Here is a 23789-nt window from a genome sequence, read left to right as displayed (position 1 = left end):
AAGGACTCTGCCTCCAGGATTGTTAAGGCCTGCCATAGGAGTGACTTATAGGTTACTGTGTGCCTTTATTTAAGGGTAGATATAGGAATACTATACCTAAGCAAGGGGTGATTACACGACCTTGCCCCAGCTGAGTGATTAGCCAGTTGTGTCAGTTTGAGTGGCCAGCCAGGGGTGGCACAATACATGCTGCAGCCCCTGGTATGCCTTGGTTACACCTATGCCCTGAGTACCTAGGGTACACTTCTACAGGGGCTGACAAGGTGAACCAATTCCCAATTGTGGTTGTACCTAGACTACATGGAGTACATTTTACAGAGAGAGTAAATAGCCTGGAGCCCTTATTAGCAGGATCTCAGGCCAACTAAGTCGAAAACCAGCTAAACACAAGGCAAAAAATCTGGGGTAACCATAGTCAGGTATCCACCTTCCTACAGTTGCGGCCAATGCCGTTGTTTAAATATTCATCACTCCAGAGAGAGCAACCCAGGACGGCATGTTTTCACCTTATAGTAGCCCCAAAACAGGCAGGGTCACCACTATGGATGTTGTGGGAGGCTGAAGGGGCAGAGCAACCCCTCCCCCCAGTGATTTCCTAAAGAAGTAGTCACCCTGTGTTTGCGGGGCTAGAAATGTTCAACCCCCAGACATTTGCATCATTATATGAAGCACCCCGAGGCTGGACCTTTTTCGCTCCATCTGGGAGTGCAGGGCCCTCTGGAGACTGGTTCTGTAGCGGAATCTTATGTGGCCTGAAGGTGTATAAAAAAGACACAAACATGGTATGTTTATTTGCAATGCTTTATTAACCCTATTTGTTGACAGTGATTGTTGAATAATGTTGAAATTCTTATGGATATTAAGGATTCCATTTATAGATGATTATAATGAAATGATGGTGGTTTTAGCATGTGGATTACTCGTTTTATAAAATAGGTGCACCTCTGACCAAGGCAATAGGCTTGCCATATATGTTATTGTGATGACCCTTGATAACGCCAACAGACCTGTTTTCTTTAAAGTGTTACCCTCCCCATATTGTGATGTGCTATCTGGTATGGGTGTGTGTGCTATGATTTTGGGGTTCATGACCCTTTAGGGGTCAAATGTGATTTGAAATTGTCACCTAAGGTATTTTCAAACTGCCTCATGTAAATATTTGTAACTTAATTCATAGTATTTAGTAGTGTGTGTGTAATAAATGTACTTTTCTTTATCTAAAGGAAAATCACTGACTGGACAATCATTTATATGAGTGTTATTGTTTGCCAGCAAATGATGATTACTGATCCCACCACCTTCCATGAGAAGGCCTTCAACTGCTCTGCTTTGCTACCCGGAGAGCATCAAATGCTACAATGAGGTGCTTGGTACCCAGGAAAGGGAAATGGTGGAACTATTACTTGTGTAGGCATTCCATCCTGCACAACTAATAACCTAATTTCCTCCAGGGAGGAAACGCTAATATATGTATTGGAAAGTTAGAGAAGATTCTTTTCTTCTGGCAAATATATTCTCCCTGTAGAGAAAAAAGTTACATGTGCACACGTCATTTAAGCACGTAGAAATAACCACTTGGTAGAGATTTCAAATACATTTTGTGCATTGGAGTTCTCCAAGAAATGTATGACTGCAAAATGTACAAGAGTAGTCGGAGGGTTCTTTTAAAATCTTTACAAAGATAGAAATTTACTGCAAACGGGCTCTGATTTCTTTCTAGGAGGATTATGGATCTGGCCAGACGTTACTTTGCTTAATGTATTATCCGCAGTTACGGCGGCATGTTTCAGTAGAAGTGAGGATTCACCGCGAGGAAAACAGAGACAGAGCATTCTCCCGGTGCCCACTAATTTCTGCGGACTTCACAGAAATCCAGTGACTGCTTTTTTATGGGACATTTATAGTACTGTGGACGAGCTCCTTGAACATTAATGAAGCACAGCCTGATGACTTGATCCACGGCGAGCACACACTTGAGAGAAGGCATATATTCCTAGCAACCAGCTCAAACTGAAGGTTTTGAACCTGTGCTCTCATGTTTATTTTTGCGCCAAATAAATCTGGTGAGGCGAAGCTACTACTGTCGATGTCACGGGCGATCACTGATGAAAAATATTCCCTCTCTTTACAAAGTGGCTGCCTTGTAAACTCCTCTGTGGTAAACACAGTATTGCAGAAGACGTTTATATGTATTCTATTTATATAAAAAAGTAATAGTCTATCCAGTTTAGCGCAATGCAATTAGTCAGCCTGGCGCCACAAGACCTTCTGAGGTCACTGCTTTGCTTCTTAAATGCTCGATCATTTATTCACTCAACATACTCTTAGGCATTGTAGAATTACTAGATGTACGGTTGTAGTCAAGGAGTCGTGTCTTGGCACCGAAACATAATGTTTGTGATTCGTTTAATACAGCATAAAATTATGTGTGCTCAGATTCATTGAACAATTCCCACGTGATATGAATCTGTTGTTGGAAGTTTACTTATACTGTTATTTTTACTGTAAATACACGGGGCCACATTTATATATTGTGTTATGAATATTTTTAAGCACTATTACCAGTGAGGGTATCCTGCTGCTGAGCATTGAGCCGGAGCGTGTAACCAGCCGAGCCTGGGATAGGGTGGTTAATGGAATAGTCAGGTCTTCAGCTTCTTCAATTCAATTCAAGAAGAGAGGAGGAGGCTCTGATGTGAAATTGGAGGTTGTTTCACGCTTAACAAGTGATGTAAGACAAGGTTCGCCACCCAGATCTAGTTCTGTGTATTCATGGAATGTGTATGAATAGGAGACCCACGGAGGTGTCTAGTTGGTTAGTAGAATGAGATGCGGCTGTTCAGGTAGATGGGGCCTAAAGTATGTAGTGGCTTAAAGGTATGAGTGAGAAGTTTGAGCCAAACATATTTGTTCATGGGGAGCCAGAGGAGCTTCCTTAGGTGTGCTGTAATGTGAGATCAGTATGGGAGGTTGAGCATAAATCTGGCTTCTGAGTTCTGGATGGTTGTATAGTCTTCTAGTGAGTTGCTTGGTAATACCAGCGTTGAGGGTGTTCCATAGTCCAGTTTGCTACAATCAGGTTGAGAGCGAAAGTTTTACCTGGTGTTGCACGGAAGCCATTTGAAGATCCTCCTCAGCATCTTTAGGGTGTTACACCAGGATGCAGTGGTAGAATTGACTTGTGCTTTCATGTCCAGCTTGCTGTGTGCGTTGTTATGGGTCCGAGTTCGGCCGGCCACCAATTGGAGTGCCATGGTGAGGTATTGAGCATGATACAGTTGCATAGTTAATAATTTATGGTTTCGCCATCCCTACCAAACTTGTACTTCATGTTTTAGAAGTGGGGGAAGAGGCAGGTGTCTGGCGGGGATGTCTCTGCTGGCTCCAGCATCGAAAATCTCGATCTGTCCACCACATGGCCCTTGGTAAATGCACGTTAGAAGGCTGCTATATTTAGAGCATTCCTTTTGATGCTTTCTCTGTTCTGGATCTGCAGGAAAAGCCTGGTGGTCTCAAACATGTAATAATACAAAGAAAACACGCCCATTGCAGCAGGGCCATTTCTTTCTTCTCTGTTTTTCATAAACAAATCCCCTCTGGTATAGACATGAAATAGTCATGCAAGTGAAGGATTGAAACCCAATACATTGTGACTGACATAAATGTTGGCTGATCAATATAAAGATGACGCAAATCATAGCCATCACCTCAGGATGGCTGAACATTTGCCACTGTTTCTTTATAGATAGTGCAAGTTCTTCCCTCTCCATTTCACACATGGGTGGCAGCCCCCTATGGGTGAGTTACGGATGAATGAGTTTGGAGTTCGAGATGAGTGGTCACAGAGATTTACCAGGTAGTCATAGAGTTCTTAGATCAATGATATTGTCTTATTGTTGGTTACTCAGGAGCAGTTCCACAGCTCTGACTCTGAGATGAATAAGCAGAGGATCAGAGTAGCCAGACAAGGGAAAAGGCGTTAGGGAGGGTACTGTGGGGAGGGAGACATGGAACAGGTGAGATCTTTTACTAGCACTGAGTACTATGTCAGGCATGGAAAATCATACCTAGATATTTGGCAACCGGTGTGTGTTGTAATTATCTGAAAAGGAATGATGATTATTTTCGGATTACGTCACAACATCACAGATCTGGCACATGCTCTGTTATTCTTCTTCTTGCAGTCTCTCTAATTGCTTTGAATGCTTCACGATGTCAGCAATGTGGCACATAAAGTGTTATTCTGCTTCTTGCAGTCTCTCATATTGCTTGTAATGCTTCACAATGTCAGCAGTGTGGCACATGCACTGTTATTCTGCTTCTAGCAGTCTCTGGTTATGTTCGTCTTCTTTGCTTTACATCTATAATGCCAATACACATTCTCAATGTTCATGAATTATGCATACATTTTCACATCTTTGAAACATAAACATCTTAACAGTCTCTGATTTGTGCCTCAACCATGGCTGTAGAAGTTCTCAGATATCCTATTATCTCTGTGCCCTGGATAGAATTCACTCTGAGGGCAAGAAGAGCACTATGAAGTGATCTGAAACGGATACTGGGTAAGAAACTCAGGGCCAGGTGTACGACCCTTCCATTTTGTGAGTCGCAAGTTGCGTTGTTTTGTGACTCGCAATTTGCGACTTGCAAAATGGAATGTACAACAGTGTCTCAGACACTGTTTGCGATTCCCAATGTGGTCGCAAATGACCTGCCTCATTAATATTCATTAGGCAGGTTCCAGTTTGCGACCCCATTGGGAATGGCCAGCACTAACAGGGATGATTGACTGCTGGGGTTAGCAGGCCACCATGTCTGTGACTGCTTTTTAAATAAAGCAGTTTAAAAAAAAATGCAACCCGTTTTTCTTAAAGGAAAATTAGATGCATTTAAAAAAGAAAAATGAAATGTTTCTGTTTAATTTTTTAAGAGTAGGTGGCAGTCTATGGTTCCACTGCCTGCTCTTAAAGACTATTTTCACTTCTATTCACAAAGGGAAAGGGGTCCCCTAGGGACCCATTATCGTTTGCGAGTGGCTTACCACCTTTTTGAAATAGGTGGTAAAGTGCAAGTGTTTTGTGATCGCAATTGCGTTCTCAAAAAACAATTGTACATAGAAGTGTGTCTCGCTATTAAGAAGGGATGCCCTTGGCACGCCCCTTCCTAATAGCAAGTCACAAATCTAATTTTGTGAGTCGGTAACAGGTTACCAACTCATAAAATGGGGTTTGTACATTGCAACAACGTATTTTGTGGTCGCAAACGAGACAATTTCCTGTTTCAGACCACAAAAAACAGTCATACATCTGGCCAGCAATGCGCTGGAAGAATACAAGAATTGGGAGCAATTTCATAGAGCTGCATGAGAGCCGCGTGTGCCAAATGAAGTTTCAAGAACTGTAAGCAAGTTCACACGGTCACATGAGAGGTGCATGTGTGGAATGAATATCTCCTACCATGGTTCTGGGATCTTAGAAGAAACCAGAACTCATGCTTCGCAGAGGCGGACAAGACCTACCCCAGTCTTGCTGTCTATTCTGTACTTTGGTGGGGCTTTGGGAGAGATGCAATAGGATCTCCACACTTCTCAGTGCTTCCTGAATAATCCACATGCGCGGGAGCATGGCCGCATTTTTCAGAGCCAGCAAAGAACACGGCCACCGAGGCGCGTGTTTAAAAATGTTTAAATGCTGCCCGTTTTCCTTCAAGGAAAATGGATGCGTTTCAAAAAGAAAAAATAAAAGTTTATTTTTTATTTTTTAAGAGCAGACAGTGGTACATGCCTGCTCCTAAAAAATGTTTTTCCAAACATTCACAAAGGGAAAAGGGTCCCTTGGGACCCCTTTCCTTTTGCGAGTGGGTTACCACCTACTTGAAGTAGGTTATGTTATGTTATAGCGTATTTGTAAAGCGCACATCTACTCAAACAGAGTGTCCCGGCGCTGGCGGAAGCAAGACGTTTTAATGGAAAAGAAAGAAACCGGCTCACTAGGGGAGAGAAAAGTAACTGCTGAAACAGCCAAGTGAGTTGTTTCCTAAAAAGCCAGATGTCAGACAGTTCCCTCATTGTGGTTGGAAGTTTGTTCCACAGGTGTGCTACCTGAACTTGAAAAGAACGACCACCTCTACGGGAGCGTGCGAATTTAGGCACACTCATCATATATAGATGGGATGATCTTAAAACTCCACCGGGCGAGTAGAAGCGAACTCTTCTCCTAATGTAATGTGCACCGGAGCTGTGCAAAGCTTTGAAGGCCAATGTCAAGGCCTTGCACTGAATTCTACGGTGGATGGGAAGCCAGTGTAAGCTCTTAAGGTGGGGGTAAATGTGGGCTCTGGGGCCCAACATAAGAATGGCTCTAGCTGCAGCATTCTGCACCACCTGGAGTTTGCTTAGGAGACATTCCGGGAGACCCAAATAGAGGACATTGGTGTAATCCAGCCGTGAGGTAATAGGAGCTTGGATTACCGTCCTTCTATCGGAGAGTGACAGAAGAGGTAAAATTTACAGAGCGTTTTCAAAGTTCCGTAGCAGGTTCCTGCCACTGATTGAACTTGCTTCTTCATGTCCAGGGAGTCGTCCATTTTTACCCCTAGATTTCTGGCTACTCCCACGGAGGTCTGCGGAGGGGACATATCAGTCAGCCACCACTGCCTCCAATCATACGAATCAAAAGCTCCGAAGAGAATCACTTCTGACTTTGCGGAATTACACTGTAGCTGGTTGAAGCTGAACCAGGAAAAGACCTTTCTCAGACAGTTATTGATTTTCTCACCGTCTAAAACCTCTCCTTTTTTACAGGGGAACAATAGCTGGGTGTCATCAGCGTAAGATATAATTGTGGCTCCTGCCTCTTCAACCAAAGGGGCGAGGGGAGCCATATATAGATTAAACAGTAATGGACTTAAAATATATCCTTGTGGTACACCGACCTTCATAGGAGGCATAAGGGAGAAAAAAGACGGATTCCAGACTTCCTGCCTTCTATCCCCCAGAAAGGAGGAGAACCATTTCAACACCGTGCCCCCCACTCCGCTGTCTCTCAGTCTCTGTAGGAGTCTGTCATGGGGCACGGTGTCAAAAGCGGCTGATAGATCTAACAATATTAGAGCTGCTCTCCCACCTGAATCAAGAGTCTCTTTGATGGATTCCGAGATCTCAAGGAGGGCTGTTTCCGTGCTAAAATTAGTGCGGAATCCTGATTGGCTTGTTTGGAGGAGGTTGTTTGATTCAATGAATTCAGTAGTGACAGAGTACACATATTTTTCAATTGTTTTGGCAAAAAAAGGCAGGAACGAAATGGGTCTGTAGTTAGATGCTGATAAGGGATCCGCCGTAGGCTTCCTCAGCAGCGGTAGGATTTTAGCCTGTTTCAAAATAGATGGGACCTGGCCGCTGCTCAGAGACAGATTCAGCACTATATTGTCCTCTGTATTGATGATATCGGCCACCTTCGCCAGTGTTTTGGCAGGGGTCTGATGGGGAGCCAGATTTTAAATTCTTCATAATCGTGAGAGTTAAAATGCAGATGCTTTGTGAATGTATTTTGGTTGCAAAACATTCACACATACCATTGTGAGTCGCTATTAGGAAGGGACACCCTTAACACGCCCCTTCCTAATACAGAATTACAAACCCATTTTGTGAGTTGGTAATTGGTTACCCATTTGCAAAATAGGGCTTTCTACATAAAAAATGCTTTTTTCGCATTGACAAGTGGCCTGATTCTGCATATTGGGCTGTTTGCAACCTAAAAAAAAAGCTATGTACATCTGGCCCTATGCCTTTTGCCATTTCTACAGCAAAGTTTTTAAGTATAGGATTAGCTAATCTTATGCTTAAAAACTTTGGGGGTGATTACGGTCCATCCATGGATGCATGCAGGGGGACATTTGCTGTGTGCCTTTGTGTGCATGCACCCCAATTCCTGCACGGCATGGACTGCAGACTCCATGCTGTGCAGAAACAGGCGTTGGCGTTCCCATTGCGGTGCCTTTTTCAAATGCATTGCCAGGATAACGCCAAAGGACTGCCTATCAGACAACGAAAAACTCATATTATGGTGGGTGGCCAGCGGTGAGCTTAGGTGGTGTTGGAGCAGGGCGATAGCATGCCGTCCCACTCCCACATCGCCAAAATCAGAATTAAGCCATTCGATCGAAAAAAAGTCAATTTAGGTGACCAGATTCATAGTCTCGCTGATGTTGTGAGGTGTTCTATACAGAAGCTGCTCTCCACCTAAACTTGGGAAATACCCTAAGTACTCTGCTTTTTTTTCATAATTTATGAGGCACTCTAAACCTGAAAGGGTATTGTTTTGACGTACACTGGGTGCTCCCTTGTGTCTGAAGAAAGCTAAACCTCCCTGAAGAGCTATAATGATAGTGGAGCACGTGCTAAGGATTGCTTTTATTAATTACAGGTTGGCATGGGTGGTATTTTAACCATCCAAAGCCGTAATACTGTGGCTGAAGTGGTAAAAGACTTATGTCGTTTCTTCAGCTCGGCGTGGATGCCACTGTGCTAATCCTAAATTTAAAGACTTTGCTTAAGAAATGGCAAAATACGTTGTCCCCTTCTAGCTCGCATTGAGTCAAGTCAAGTCAAGTCAAGAGATTTATATAGCGCGCTACATACCCATAGGGTCTCAAGGCGCTTGAGGAAGGGTGGGGAATTACTTGTCGAATATCCAAGTTTTAAGTTGCTTTCTGAATGCTAGGTGGTTCTGAGTAAGGCGAAGGTGAGTGGGAAGTGAGTTCCAGGTTTTAGCTGCCAGGTAGGAGAAGGATCTACCTCCCATGGTGGTTTTGTTGATGCGAGGTACAGTGGCAAGGGCTTGGTTGGAGGATCGTAGCTGACGGGAGGGGGTGTAGAAGGACAGTCCTGTGTTGAGGCATTCGGGTCCAAGTTCGTAAAGTGCTTTGTGTGCGTGTGTTAGGAGGCGGAAAGTAATCCTCTTATTTACGGGGAGCCAGTGGAGGTTTTTCAGGTGACCAGAGATGTGTTCGTTACGCGGGATGTCTAGTATGAGCCTGGCTGAAGCGTTCTGGATGCGTTGGAGTTTTTTCTGGAGTTTTGCGGTGGTACCGGCGTATAGGGTGTTTCCGTAGTCCAGGCGGCTCGTGACCAGTGCGTGGGTGACCGTTTTTCTAGTTTCGGTGGGGATCCAGCGAAATGTTTTTTTGAGCATGCGAAGAATGTTGAAGCAAGATGATGAAACGGCGTTGACTTGTCTGGTCATCGAGAGTGAGGAGTCCAGCATGACGCCCAGGTTCCGTGCGTAGTTCGTCGGGATGGGTGCTTTTCCAAGGGCCTCTGGCCACCAAGAGTCATCCCAGGCGGAGGGGGAGGTGCCTAAGATGAGGACTTCTGTTTTGTCTGAGTTCAGTTTCAGACGGCTGTGCTTCATCCATTCGGCTACTTCTTTCATTCCTTCGTGTAAGTTGGTTTTGGCGGTGTTAGGGTCTTTGGTGAGTGAGAGGATCAGTTGAGTGTCGTCAGCGTAGGAGATGATGTGATATTCTCCAATTAGTTACAGGAGCCCACAAACGCATACCCTTGTTACGCTGCCCCTTGCCTTTATATTCATATAGACAGGATTCTATGTTGTGGATTCCTAGAAATCTTGAAAGCCACATCTGGAAGGATGGAGGATTCGTATCTTTCCAGGCCGCAGAAATTAAAATTCTGAGTACAGCAACAGATAAAAACATTAAATCTCTTTCAACCTCACCTAGACCCAACTTGGAGTCTGTACCTAGTAAAATTAAGGTAGGGGATAGGTCGATGGACTGACCTAGCAGCCCCTCCATAAACTTCATTATTTCTTTTTTAACATTATCCAACTGTTTGCAGGAAGAAAACATATGTATAATATCAGCCTGACTTTCGTTACATCTGGGGCAGTTATCATTTTCACTCAGACCCCAGGAAAATATCTTCGCAGGTGTATGGTAAAGGTTAAAAACAGTCTTGTAGTGTTGCGCACGAAGATTTGATGCCCGAAATATTTTTTTTATTTAATACGAGAGAAAGATCCAAATCGACATCAGAATCTCCTAATTTTGTCGCCCATTTAGATTCGACCTTCTCGATATCATCCGGGATTTGATCCAAAAAACAATTATATAAAATCTTAATCTTCCTACAGCCCCTATGTAATAACTCCATCATTGGGAAATCTGCTGTACGTGAGATCCGTGGCCTGACTGCCTTAATTGCCCTAGTAACTTGACCATATACCAGCCATTGACTATCTGGGATACCAAATCTTTCCTGGAGAGTTCCGAACTCCATGATTTCGCCTTCCTCCATCACATCTCCCAAGGCTACAACCCCCAACCTTTTCCACATCAGCAAATTACTATTATTTTTTAGTTGAGGAAAAAGAGATGAATTATACAGTTGCAAATAGGAATTAACTTTCGGGACACTAAACATTTTCATGATTGCTTTCCAAACCTGCCATGCGCCAAACAATGTCTTCAATCCTGTTTTTTTATAAAAGCTTCGTTCCAATTCACACTGGAATAAATTTATGGCCTTTTCACCCAGTAACATCCTATATGTCTGTGGTGGGCATTGTTGATCCACAAACCCAGGTGTTGTATCAGGTACAGATATAGATTGAAATAGAATAGTCATTTGAGTTAACAGGCAGGCCCAGTGATATAGCTTTAAATTCGGCAATCCCATCCCCCCCCTTTCTCTGGGCAGTGACATTAAGTTTGTAGATCGCCTTACCCTGCCATATTGCCACACAAATCTGATAAACATAGATTCAAGTTGTTTCATGATCCTGTCCTCTATTACTAAAGGGATGGCCCGAAATAAGTAGAGAACTCTAGGAAACATTGACATTTTAACTGCATTTACCCTTCCTATTAGTGAGAGGTGTAGTACATCTATTCTTTTTAATTCCTTCTCAATGTCCCTAATAAGTGGTAGATAGTTCTCGCTTACAATTTTCTCAACAGTAGCATTAATTTTCACCCCTAAATAGATGGCAGAGTCAACGAATCTGTAGTCAGTTTTGACTATATTTTTGGAGCAGATAACCTGCGTTTTTGTTTCATTTAGAAGATAACCTGACTCTTCCCCAAATAGTTTAGCCATCTGAATCAGAATAGGAAGGGTTTGTTGTGGATTATTTGTTAAAACTGCAAGGTCATCAGCGTAGGCTAGTATTTTACTTGGATAACCATTACATGTCACTGGAATTATCTCTGGACAATCGAGGATACACTGTATGAGGGGGTCAATATACAGCGCAAACAGAATGGGGGAGCAGGGACAACCCTGTCGAGTTCCTCTCTTTATATGTATAACCCCGGATTTTTCGCCCATTGCTGTCACCTTTGCTGTCGGTTCTACATACATGGCTTTAAGGGCCCCTATAATATTCGGACCAAACCCCCTCGCTTCTAAAATAGTCCAGAGAAAGCTCCAATCCACGCGGTCAAAAGCCTTCTCTGCGTCGAGCAGGATCATAGCGACATCCCCCCCCCACGGCAGCCTGGGCATCAAACAGGGATATTGACCTACAAGTATGATCCGTTGTACCCCGACCTGGGACAAACCCATGCTGCCATGGAGAAACAAGTCCGCCGATGACCCTGCCCAACCTCTTTGCCAGAATTTTAGAATACAGCTTGGTATCAGAGTTTATTAATGAAATGGGTCGGTAGGACCCTGCCTTTTCCGCTGGTTTCCCCTTTTTATGGAAGATTGCTATATTTGTTTCTTTCCAAGAGGCGGGTGTTAATCCTGTACACATAACCCCATTAAACAAATCTACCAGAAGCGGAGTGATTTCAGTTTCTACTGTTTTATAGACTTCTAGAGGTATCCCATCAGGGCCTGATGCTTTACCTGAGGCCAATTCCCGCAAAGCAGCTGTTACTTCTAATGATGTAATTTCCTCATCCAATTTTTTTTTAACTGACTCCTCTAAGAGTGGGCCCCTATCTTGTATTCCTTCCCCTGGTTTTTTAGTAGGTTCTTCCTGCTCATATAAATGCTGATAAAATTTCTCGAATACTCTTAAAATGTCCTTGCTTTCTGTATGCCTGATCTCATCCTCTTCTATACAAACAATAGTATTTCTTGCTTTTTCCTGCCTCAGCCTGAGGGCAAGCGCTCTCCCTGCCTGTTCACCGGTCTCATATCTTTTAACCCTATTTGACTGGTAATCTCCTGTGGCTTTTATAGTTACCTCTTTATGGAGTGCGGCTTTAATTGTCAATATAGCTTCCTGACTTACAGTGGTATTATCTCTTTTGATTATATCCATCATATGTTGCTCTTCTGCTTTGACTAAATCTTTCATCAAACCCTCAATCTTATTTCTATCCTCCTTTCTTAGTTTTGCTGAGCAACTAATAGTTTCACCCCTCAATGCTGCTAAAAGTTTCCCAAACTGTGTTTCTTGACGCACTGTACCTATTTTCCGCAAAGAATTGAGGGACCCATTTTTTCAGATGATCTATAAATCTATTATCACTAAGGAGCTTTTTCTCAAAAGACCAAGAGTTACTTTTTCTTTCCCTCTGACCTATATTATAAGATAGAATCAATGGGTTATGGTAAGACACCACTTTAGGAAGTTTAAGTATGTCAACTTTCGACAATTCAGAGGACGAGATCAAGGAGTAGTCTAATTTCGAGTATTTTTGGGCAGGATTAGAAAAGTATGTGTATCCTGAGTCCAAGGGGTTTTTGGCCCCCCATACATCAACCATCCCATGAGAGCTCAAAAGAGATCGAATGGATTGATAGACATTAGGTTTCCGACCTACATATGATTCTGGCCCGACCCAGTCAGCCGAAATATTAAAATCCCCGGCTATAATTAACAGTGTAGCCCATCCCACCAATTCGGTTTCTAAAAAGTCAAATATTTCGGGCTCATCCTGATTCGAACCATATGTCACACATAACGTAAAACCGAGGTCCAAGTCGACAATTACCCATCTCCCATTACCATCGGCCTTCACCTTCCTTGCTTTACCTAGGGAGCCTCGAGTCAGTATAGCTACACCTCGGATTGAAGACGTCTGTGTAGAACAGGCTACTAACTCAAAGCCGCCCAGGGAAAGCAGATTGCGCTTAGACCATGGGAGATGGGTTTCTTGTATACAGATGATATCAATTCTTTCGTGCCTTACTAAGAATGCCAATCTCTGCCTTTTCCTCCAGTCATTCAGGCCTCCCGCATTAATGGTGCATATTCTAACGCTCGCCATTTGATTGTTTATATATCTCATCACTTAAATCCTTCCTCATGTTGTTGTCCTTCTCATCAAATCTTTGTCCAAACTTGTACCACTTTCCTTTTTTCTCCTTTTTCCACCCTTCCACCACCCAATCCCACTCCACATCCCTACCTCCTCCCCTTCCTCCTGAGCCCTTGCCCCACCCGCCCTCCCCACCCCCCCTACTCTCCCCTCTTCGTGAGGCACACAGAACTAGTCTGTGTTGGTGATGGAATACAGTGATTCCAGTGAGGACGCTAACTTCAATAACAATTTAGTGCAAAATTCGTGGAGCCCAAAGCAAATCTACTTACTATAAGAAAAAAAAAAAGAAAAAAAAGAAGAAATAACCAAACTATCAGTATTTCACATCCCTGCGCGGCTACTGATTACACCTACTCATTCCTGCATTAAATATCCATACATTGACAATAATAATCATAATCATATAGAGTCCAAATATTCTTGAACTTTGATCTCTGAAGAGAAAAATAAAGTTTTGCCCTTATTTACTATCTTCAGCTGTGCAGGATTTACCAGAAAGGCCTGCAAATTCTTTTCCTGACAGGGCTTAATCATCCCTCTTAGCCTCCATCGTCTTTCCACAGTAGTGTGGCAAAAGTCTGGCCTAACAAAGAAGGATATTCCTTCGGCATTTCTTTTTGTATTTGGTCTTGCAAGGTCTGAAATAGCTTGCCGTAGGACAAAGTTCCCAATGTAAATCAATACTGCTCTTGGATAGGCTCCCTCCTTTGTATTTTTTTTTATGTTAAAAGGTATACGATGGACTCTTTGAACTTCTGTGGGCCAGTTCCATCCATTTAGTTCGGGAAAAGCCTGGGTGAATAACTTGATTATGTAAGCCTTAATGTCAGACCCCTCATTTCCCTCCGGAATTCCAAGTACGCGTAGGTTATTTCTGCGTAATCTATTTTCCATTTGTTCTAGTTTCCAATGCATATCAGTCATCTGTGCATCATATGAGCCAACTTTAGAAACCGCAGCTGCCACCTCTGTCTCAGTAGACACAATCCTGTCTTCTAAATTTGCCACTCTATCACCCGTAGTGGTGCAAACTTTGGATAGTTTTCTAACTACCCCCTGCATTTTTTTCATGGCAGTATGTGCTTTCTGACTTTCCCTGCGGGTTTCCTCCCTGTGAGCGATAATCTCTTGGTGTATTCTCTCTAGGAGTGTCATTTGTGCTGATTCCATGGCGAACCCATCTTGCAATGAACTATCGAGAGTCTGATCCCAGGTCAGCGCCTTTTTGTTATCTGACATTTTCTGCGCTGTTGCCGGTTGCTCTAGTTCAGGGTCACTTTCCGAGTCTATGTAAGAGGAGCCACCCTCTTCATCCTCAGACCATTCTTGGCCATCAGATGCGGAATAGAAAGCCTCGCTTGGGGCACTTTCCTTTACATCCCCATTCTGTTCTCCATTTTGTTCTCCAATTATTAGAGTGTCTGTATCACCAATGTTTCCCTTTTTTTCCTGATTAGGTCTAGCAAGTGAGGCTTCGGAGTTTTTCTCAGCTGAATCAGTTAGAATTAAACTTTTATCCTTGATATGGAGTGGTTCATTACCAACTTGCTGTGTATCTTTTAAGTTTACATCCTCCTGGTCTAGCATATTAGGATTTATCTTTTCACCCACTTTTTGCATCTCTCCCTCATTTGCTATAATTGTAAATACTGAGGGGTCTCCATTGAGTTTAGTGGTCTTGCTAGACAGAACATATTCCTGGGTGCCTATTAGTACTTCCTCGTTGACATTTTTATTCTCAACAGGATTTAGATTGTCAACCACTCCTTTCTCCTTACCCGCTTTCAAGAAAAGTTCGGCAATTGAAGTTGTTACTTGCCGTGTTCGTACTCCTTCCAGCTGCTGCTGCTGTAAATGTTTCTTCTTGCTTCGCCCATCAGCATGGGGTGTGTGAATTTCCCCAGGTTCGGTGCTTTCCTCTCTCCCCGTAATTTTCTCTTTATCCTTCTCTTTTTGCTTTCTCCTAGCGCCGAGGGACATGTCCACAGGATTTATTTTTGGGGCCATAACACTTTGCTGGGAGCGTTTCTTCAGCAATATTTTCAATGTAGTGTGCGGTCTCAGTGCTGTGTTTGGCTCGGAAGCCGGACTGTGAGGAGTCGAGGGATTTGTTGGTTTCCAGGAAGGTGGCGAGCTGGTTGTTGACAGCTTTCTCGACGACTTTGGCCGGGAATGGAAGAAGCGAGATGGGGCGGTAGTTTTTGAGTTCGGTGGGGTCAGCTGTGGGTTTTTTCAGAAGGGCGCTGAGTTCTGCGTGTTTCCAGCTTTCCGGGGAGGTGGCGGAGTTGAGGGAGCAGTTGATGACATCTCGGAGGTGTGGTGCTATGATGGAGTCTGCTTTGTTGAAGATGTGGTGAGGGCATGGGTCAGTTGGGGATCCTGAGTGGATGGAGTTCATCAGGCGGATGGTGTCCTCAGTGGAGATTGGGTTCCAGTCGTTAAGGATGTTCAAGGGGGGTGAAGGTCCTGCAGAAGGTTGGGTGGGTTGGTCTCCGGGTCGGTTGTCGAAGCTGTTGTGGATGTCTGCGATTTTGTTGTGGAAGAAGGAAGCTAGGGAGTCGCAGAGGGCTTGGGAGGGGGTGATGTCGTTGGAGTTGGCTGATGGGTTGGTAAATTCTTTGGCAATGTTGAATAATTCCTTGCTGTTGTGGGCGTTGTTATCTAGTCGGTCTTTGAATGCGGCTTTCTTGGCAGACCGGATTAGTTGGTGGTGTATGCGGGTGGCGTTTTTGAAGGCGTCCCTGGTGCTGGTGTTTGGGTCTTTTTTCCAAGCCTTCTCGAGGGAGCGACAGAGTTTCTTCGAATTCTTAAGATCATTGATGGCATTGCGCTAATTCTATGCCTCAAAGCGTTGCTAGACAAACAGACATTTGAGGTGAGCAGATTCAGAGTGTCACTGGTGTTGTGTTAATATATTTGAGATTATATTATGTGATATATTATCATGCTTAACAGGACTTAATAATGTTGTCAGATTACTGGCACGGGGTGACATCTTGTTTTTCAACCATTACGAACTCCATCCTGCAGTGTGATCCCACTTGCTGTCTCCTTAACATAGGGGTGAAAACCCAAAAAACTGAACAATTAAACTGTTTCCAGAAACTGGCACTGGTCCTGGCAAAGCAATGCATTGCCATATCCTGGAAGGCGAAATCTGCCCCATTCATCTGCCCCATATCTGAGCTTTCTATTAGACCTGACACATGGTATAGAGATGGCAGGTGCAACGTTATGGAGCAATGAGTAGACTATATTGACAGCCTGAGTACATTGTTGTCCCCTAGTAAATGAGGTCCTGTGATTTGTGGTGAGGCCTTTACGGGTTACCAGTCTCCTTTGACATTGTTATTCCACATTATGGGTATGTGGGTGGATAGGGATGGGAGATACTGATGGATGAGGATGTCAATAATGGGCTTGGCTGTTTTTCGATCATTAAATGTGAAATTTGATTTAAGTTTTTCTTCCCCTATTTGCTTCCTAAATAGTTGCAACATTTCTACTACTTGATATATAAGCACTTCTGTTAATACATTGCAAGATGTACGTATACTATTGAGCACCACCAAGTGTCTTATGTTGTTGTCTTGCAAACATATTTGACAGGGAACCGTGACTCATAAAAAATATTTCATGCTTCCCTTGAAGCTGAAGTTTTGAATTTACATTCAAACTATTCTGATTAATTTTTTTTATGTCATTCAGTCAGTCAAGAAGCACTCCACACCTTGTAGGTTACTTGGATCCATGGTATAATCTATCTATCTATCTATCTATCTATCTATCTATCTATCTATCTATCTATCTATCTATCTATCTATCTATCTATCTATCTATCTATCTATCTATCTATCTATCTATCTATCTATCTATCCATCCATCCATCCATCCATCCATCCATCCATCCATCCATCCATCCATCCATCCATCCATCCATCCATCCATCCATCCATCCATCCATCCATCCATCCATCCATCCATCCATCCATCCATCCATCCATCCATCCATCTATCTATCTATCTATCTGTCTATCCATCTATCCGTCTATCCGTCTATCCGTCTATCCGTCTATATATATTCCAGCAGCCCCTCCACACGAGAGAGGAATTGAGTCGCAACCTCTGTCCGGTTTAAAAATGTATTTATTTTTCTTTTCAAAAGCGGCATTTTCTTGTTTGGCTCTAATGCATTTCGCTCACCACTGTGAGCTTCGTCAGAGAGGAGGCGCCGCAGGTTCAGGTTGTAACAGCTCACCCACACGACCATCAGTGTACCGGTGCTTCTGTTTTTTAACCCCTTTTTGGGTACCGCATTTCAGCTGTTCTTTAGAGTGCTGCATGTTGGGTCATGTAGTTCGCTGTAGCCTTCCATGCGTGCTACATTGGGATTTGCGCCTCTTGTGCCGGCCGGACAAACCCTGAGAATGTCCTTTTAAAACATCTTCTGGGACCCTAACCATAGTCCAGTCTATGGGAGCACCTCACACCCTTCGTGTTTTGCACGTTCAACAAAAGGGTCCAGGTTCGGGTGAGAATGGCGCTCTTTAGCGGGCGGTGCGTTTCTCTTGGGCCGGACCTTGGCCACATAAATATTCCAGCAGCCCCTCCACACGAGAGAGGAATTGAGTCGCAACCTCTGTCCGGTTTAAAAATGTATTTATTTTTCTTTTCAAAAGCGGCATTTTCTTGTTTGGCTCTAATGCATTTCGCTCACCACTGTGAGCTTCGTCAGAGAGGAGGCGCCGCAGGTTCAGGTTGTAACAGCTCACCCACACGACCATCAGTGTACCGGTGCTTCTGTTTTTTAACCCCTTGTTGGGTACCGCATTTCAGCTGTTCTTTAGAGTGCTGCATGTTGGGTCATGTAGTTCGCTGTAGCCTTCCATGCGTGCTACATTGGGATTTGCGCCTCTTGTGCCGGCCGGAAAAACCCTGAGAATGTCCTTTTAAAACATCTTCTGGGACCCTAACCATAGTCCAGTCTATGGGAGCACCTCACACCCTTCGTGTTTTGCACGTTCAACAAAAGGGTCCAGGTTCGGGTGTGAATGGCGCTCTTTAGCGGGTGGTGCGTTTCTCTTGGGCCGGACTTTGGCCACATAAATATTCCAGCAGCCCCTCCACACGAGAGAGGAATTGAGTCGCAACCTCTGTCCGGTTTAAAAATGTATTTATTTTTCTTTTCAAAAGCGGCATTTTCTTGTTTGGCTCTAATGCATTTCGCTCACCACTGTGAGCTTCGTCAGAGAGGAGGCGCCGCAGGTTCAGGTTGTAACAGCTCACCCACACGACCATCAGTGTACCGGTGCTTCCGTTTTTTAACCCCTTGTTGGGTACCGCATTTCAGCTGTTCTTTAGAGTGCTGCATGTTGGGTCATGTAGTTCGCTGTAGCCTTCCATGCGTGCTACATTGGGATTTGCGCCTCTTCTATATATACACATACACACAGATAGATATCGATATATAAATAATATTTTGCATTACATTGCTTTTATGAGACAAAATGTAATGGTATAAAAACCATATATCACAGAGAATCATGAAGTATGGAAAATATTTCATGCTTCCCTGTTAAAAGTAAATTGATTTCGTTATCATAAAGAAGACCCCCCCAAATGTCTCTGCAGAGCCGTATCATTGTCAGGGGTAGTAGGATAATGTGACATGGAGGATCACATTATGTGGCAAGGTTATCCAAATTATATGCTGATAATCAAATATATAACGCCAGTAGGCAATATCTATCTACCTATCTGTGTATCTACGTATCTATGTATGTATGTATGTATCTATCATCTATCTATCTACATATATATGTAAATATATATATGTGTCCGTATATATATATATATATATATATATATATATATATATATATATATATATATATATATATATATATATATATATATATTTATATATAGTATTGCTATATAATGTAAATTCTGTAAGGTAAATTCTGTAAGCTTGTATTAGACATTTAAATAAAAAATGATTTAAGGAAATAGGATTTCAAATTATGTTTCTACTAAACTGATAATCAGTGGTACATTTGTTTGACTTTGTTCGTCTCGAACACAGTCCTTTTAATCACAAAATTTAACTTAAAATAGCTCAATTTAATTTCCTGATTTCTACATAAATTTTGGATCTTGCAATTACAAGATGATAGGATTAGGTATTTTAATCTGGTTGTTACTTATCATAGTATTCTGTCTATAAAACAGCTATACTTGAGAAACCGTTGGAAAAGAAGTCTGGAAGAAATTATGGCCCTCCTGGCACAAAGAAGCTCATTTACTTCATTGATGATATGAACATGCCAGAAGTGGATACGTATGGTACAGTGCAGCCTCATACTCTTATCAGACAGCACATGGACTATGGCCATTGGTAAGTGATTTCTTAATAAGTGAAACTATTCACAGTGCACTATCAATATTAACTGCACATAGATGATGTAATTTGATAACATAAATAAGATAAATTAAACATACTCATCTTTCTGTTGCCATTATGTATATATTTTAAAATGATTATCCATAGTCATAGATGAATATACATCTATTATACATTGCTATCCAAAGAAATGCGCAGTTTCTTCTGTTCCGGCCATCATAGCTGCACGGATGGGACATTTAGTGGATCCTCCATCTGCGAAGCATTCATGTACTGTAAGCTGTAAAGCATTTAGTTCAGTATTTAACAAGTATAACAGCCACCGAATATCTAACAGTTGATCAAAACACTTATAATAACTGCTTCCCTTTTAGGTTTAACTGTGTTTTATTTTGTCTAAGATATACAAAGCATTGCTTGCAACCCAATGGCCTGCGAGGAATCTGAAGTGCAAGAAGCCTTGGCATTGCAACTTTCCTCAAGTATAACTGACCATTTCCTCCGTTCCCTCACCCCCCCCCCACTACCCCTTGTTGTTGGTTGGGTAATAGTTTCATAGTCACCCATGCTTTGTTCGGTTTTCATGTCTCATGATGGGTAGTGTCGTGCTTTCCAATGGTATGAGTGGAGAGTCTCTGGACTTTTATCTGGGTCACATCATCTGGAATAAGTCTCACTGCTTTGAGATATCAAGGGTAATGCAAGTTCTTGGTACTCATGAGTAAGGATTTGATTAAAGGACATCTAGTCCACCACATAATATTTTATATTGTTCTCTGTGGCTAGTGCCATCTTTTCCATGTTTGGGTGGGCTTCCAGGGAAGCATTGGTCTCCAAAAATATCAGGACGTCCTCAGATATAATGACTCCCAAGCCCACTGGCGCACCAACGTCATCTGCTGGATCGGGAGCCATAGAAGTCTTTGCAAAGTCCACTTCGGTGCCCTTAATTGTAGCATGTCTTTAATAGAAGTCTCTCTTCAGGTTCTATTTGTAGCCATAGTTGATCGAGGGTGTATGCTGCGAGACTGGGACTGCTTCTGCTTGCCTAATGCAGTTAAATGTTACTTGATCAAGGCCGCTTCCTGTGGGTATGCTTTCTCTCCATCAACGTGAGGCCTCTTTGTAACTCCTGTTGCAAATGCCAATTGACGGTCATTGGGTATGCCAAAAATTCTGTGAAGTTGCTACGATATTTTTAACTCACCTTCATACTAACCCCACACACCCATAATTACCACTACGGCGCTCCTCTAAAAAAGATTTCCGCTATAGAGCCCTCTCGCAGGGCCCGTGGGGGACTGCAGCCCCAACCACACGAGGGGCAAAAATGCCCTATGATGAAGCATAACACCTTAAAGGGTGTGTGAGGGCAACTTTTCAAATCTGATGAATTTCCCGGTTAGCCATTCTATCCAATCTAATACTTATTCACTTAGGATTCTCCTCTATCATCAACTTCTGTAGCCTATTAGGCCGGTATCCCTCCATAGGAATAGTTATCCCTAAGTAAATTCGAAGTAAGGTCGTGAGAGCATGGGTACTGGGCCTCTTTTTAGCTTCCTGTCCCTCTTTTTGTGAATTCGGAAATTAATTCGGCCATGCACACAATCAACGGGCACTCACTCCCTTAAACCTACCTGGTGGGTCTGTTGGGCTACGTCAAGGACACACCAGTCAATTGACGTAAAATCACAGCTATGCAGCTCCTTTTGGCCAAATGCAGGGTGGCCGTGTACTGGGGCCGAAAACCCACTCCCACCATAAGGGCATGGCTACGAGATGTTATGTATTGTCAGGAGCAATTGTCCAATTGTTGGGAGCTGAGGCCTTTGCGCTCCAATCCCAAAGACATATGGGAGCCTTTCCTTACTTTTCTCGCCACAGAGACTTCACTTTACCAGAGAGTGGGGAAATAAACCCTGGTGATAACTCCAAACATGAGAGAACCCAAAGTACCAGTCTGATGACCTGAGTACACTACTGCACTGATATGCTGTGTCTTCTGATGACTGCAGACTTGGGGGCGACTGACATACTAAGCCAAGAATTCCTGCAGATCGTGTCACTATTTCTTCTCTTTTGGTCTATCACTCATTTGGAAATATTGCAAACGGGAACGATTTTCATGTATCCTTCATTGTCAAACTTTGATAAACACTGTGGTTCCTTCCCCACCTCCTTACTCTTTCTCCCTACCCCCATGCCCTCCCTCTCCCAGAGTCCCCACTTCCTCCTCCTACTGCATAGTTATGATTGTTGTATTGTTCTATTCTGATTTAAATGTAAATAAACACAATTAAAAAAGAAGTTCTTCAGGTGGGGTAAGGTGGAAGCAGTAGCGGGGCAGAGCTTCACAAGGTCAGATGGCTTTATTGTGATATTCTGCTTAATTCATTTTTAGTACGATGTGCTAAAGTCGCATTTGCTTCCACTTAATTACATGAAATGTCAAAATTTTGCAAAATTGTGCATAATTACATGAATTGCAAAGCCCTCCTATTGTGCTATATTTTGTGCAAAATGCATGCCTGTGTCAATTTTTGATGTAAGGATGAATTTTGAGCTAAAAAAGTGTACAAAAACACTGCTATCAACAGCATATTGTGTTCTGTGGTTCATGTGCATTTGTGGTACATTTTTACCGCAAATGGCCTGTTCAAAGTAACTTTGTACTAGAAGTAATGCATGAATATGCTAAGTAGCATAACAGCATAATTTTGGAATTTTTATGTAGCAAGTGTAATGCAAAACTTCTAACATTATGCAGAGTATGTCAGCATGAGGCTGAAAGCTCTTAGTTGGATGAACAACCTTGGTTTTCTTGCCTTCCTAGAGTATAACCTCCCTGGGCAAGCCTAAGCTCCTTTTCTGGGTCCTCTGCAAGTGGAAAAATGACACGTTCCCACTTTTTTCCAGTTGCTGGGAAATGTCTTTCTGGTCAGCTCTTCATCCCCCAGCTTCTCAGTGTAGGCTAGTAGGCACCAGGTTCCCTCCAGCCTGACCTCCTGGAAAGTAGAGTCATATGTGGTTACCTGGGCTCTCTTGAAATGAATCTGTGCTTCTTGTATCCTTAAGATAAACAACAGAGAATGCTGGTGCTAGTCGATTCAATACAACACTTTAAATCCACAAACATTGGAATAAAACCAAATGTTTTTGATTTTTATTTTATTTTTAATTCATTCGATTTATTCAGTATTACTTTTGACACATCATACTATTTTACATTTCACCTAGTTTTTACGAACATATTTCTGACCTTATGTACAAAACGTAACCACTAATTTTAAAAAAACAATACAGTTTGTAACAAAATCATTCAAGCTCACAACCATACTCCACTCATACTCTTACAGATAAAATACAGCTGGAAATACAATGTTCATAGCAAAGCCATGTGACAAATATAGAAGTTCAAATTTATTCTATAGTCTCTTAATCTGTTCGGTCTTTTCAATGGTTCTCAACAGTCCACGTGTTTCGAACCCAAAATTTATTTATAGGGTTCTCATCAGGACGGTAGTCTGTAAAAAGAGGAGAACACCTTATTTTAGAAAACGATATCTTAGTCGCTGCACGCTAGGCACTTCAACACTATCCACCTCCTTGTCTTACCTCTTTTCAATCAGAGCCTGGGAGGGTTGACAATTTCCCGACGTCCAAATCATTTGTAAAGCAACCTGGTGCACCAGAGAGAGAAAAAAGCGGAAACAGAACAATGTACAATATCAGCATCAGTCTATCTCATCATTTACAGCTCATTCATACCATCATTTTTAATTGCCACTTACTTGTGCTCATATGATTGGGGTTTAGGTCTTAATACTCTGTGCAGCCTAAAACTGTGTCAAGGAGAAAGAAGAGAAAGGGGGATGCCTTCAATATTGGTTATTTACGTCCCGTTGCCGCAGCTTATACTGATTACATACAGACAATGTACCTGGATCTTTAGCTGCTTGCTTCTAATATCCAGGGTCCAGTGCTCCCACCTGCCCGAAAAAACGGGAAAGGGGTTAGTGGCCGGAGGGCACAACATGTGGTGCAGAAGTCAGTTAAATCATACTCCGGTAATTACCTCAGT

The 23789-nt window shown here is 42.8% G+C and overlaps 1 protein-coding gene across 1 annotated transcript in view; it reads left to right on the top strand.

Moving 5' to 3' along the window:
* DNAH9 (dynein axonemal heavy chain 9) overlaps window positions 1-23789 on the top strand; it is a 1695107-nt gene that overhangs the window by 830305 nt on the left and 841013 nt on the right. The window contains exon 39 of the mRNA XM_078654721.1: window positions 19534-19699. Coding sequence (XP_078510847.1) covers window positions 19534-19699 — 166 coding nt within the window. The remainder of the gene's footprint in view (window positions 1-19533; window positions 19700-23789) is intronic.

Source organism: Lissotriton helveticus, chromosome 7 (genome assembly GCF_964261635.1).
Source record: "Lissotriton helveticus chromosome 7, aLisHel1.1, whole genome shotgun sequence".
NCBI classification, from domain to species: domain Eukaryota; kingdom Metazoa; phylum Chordata; class Amphibia; order Caudata; family Salamandridae; genus Lissotriton; species Lissotriton helveticus.
The sequence above is the reverse complement of the archived record's forward strand: the minus strand, read 5'-3'. Positions and strand labels throughout refer to the sequence as shown.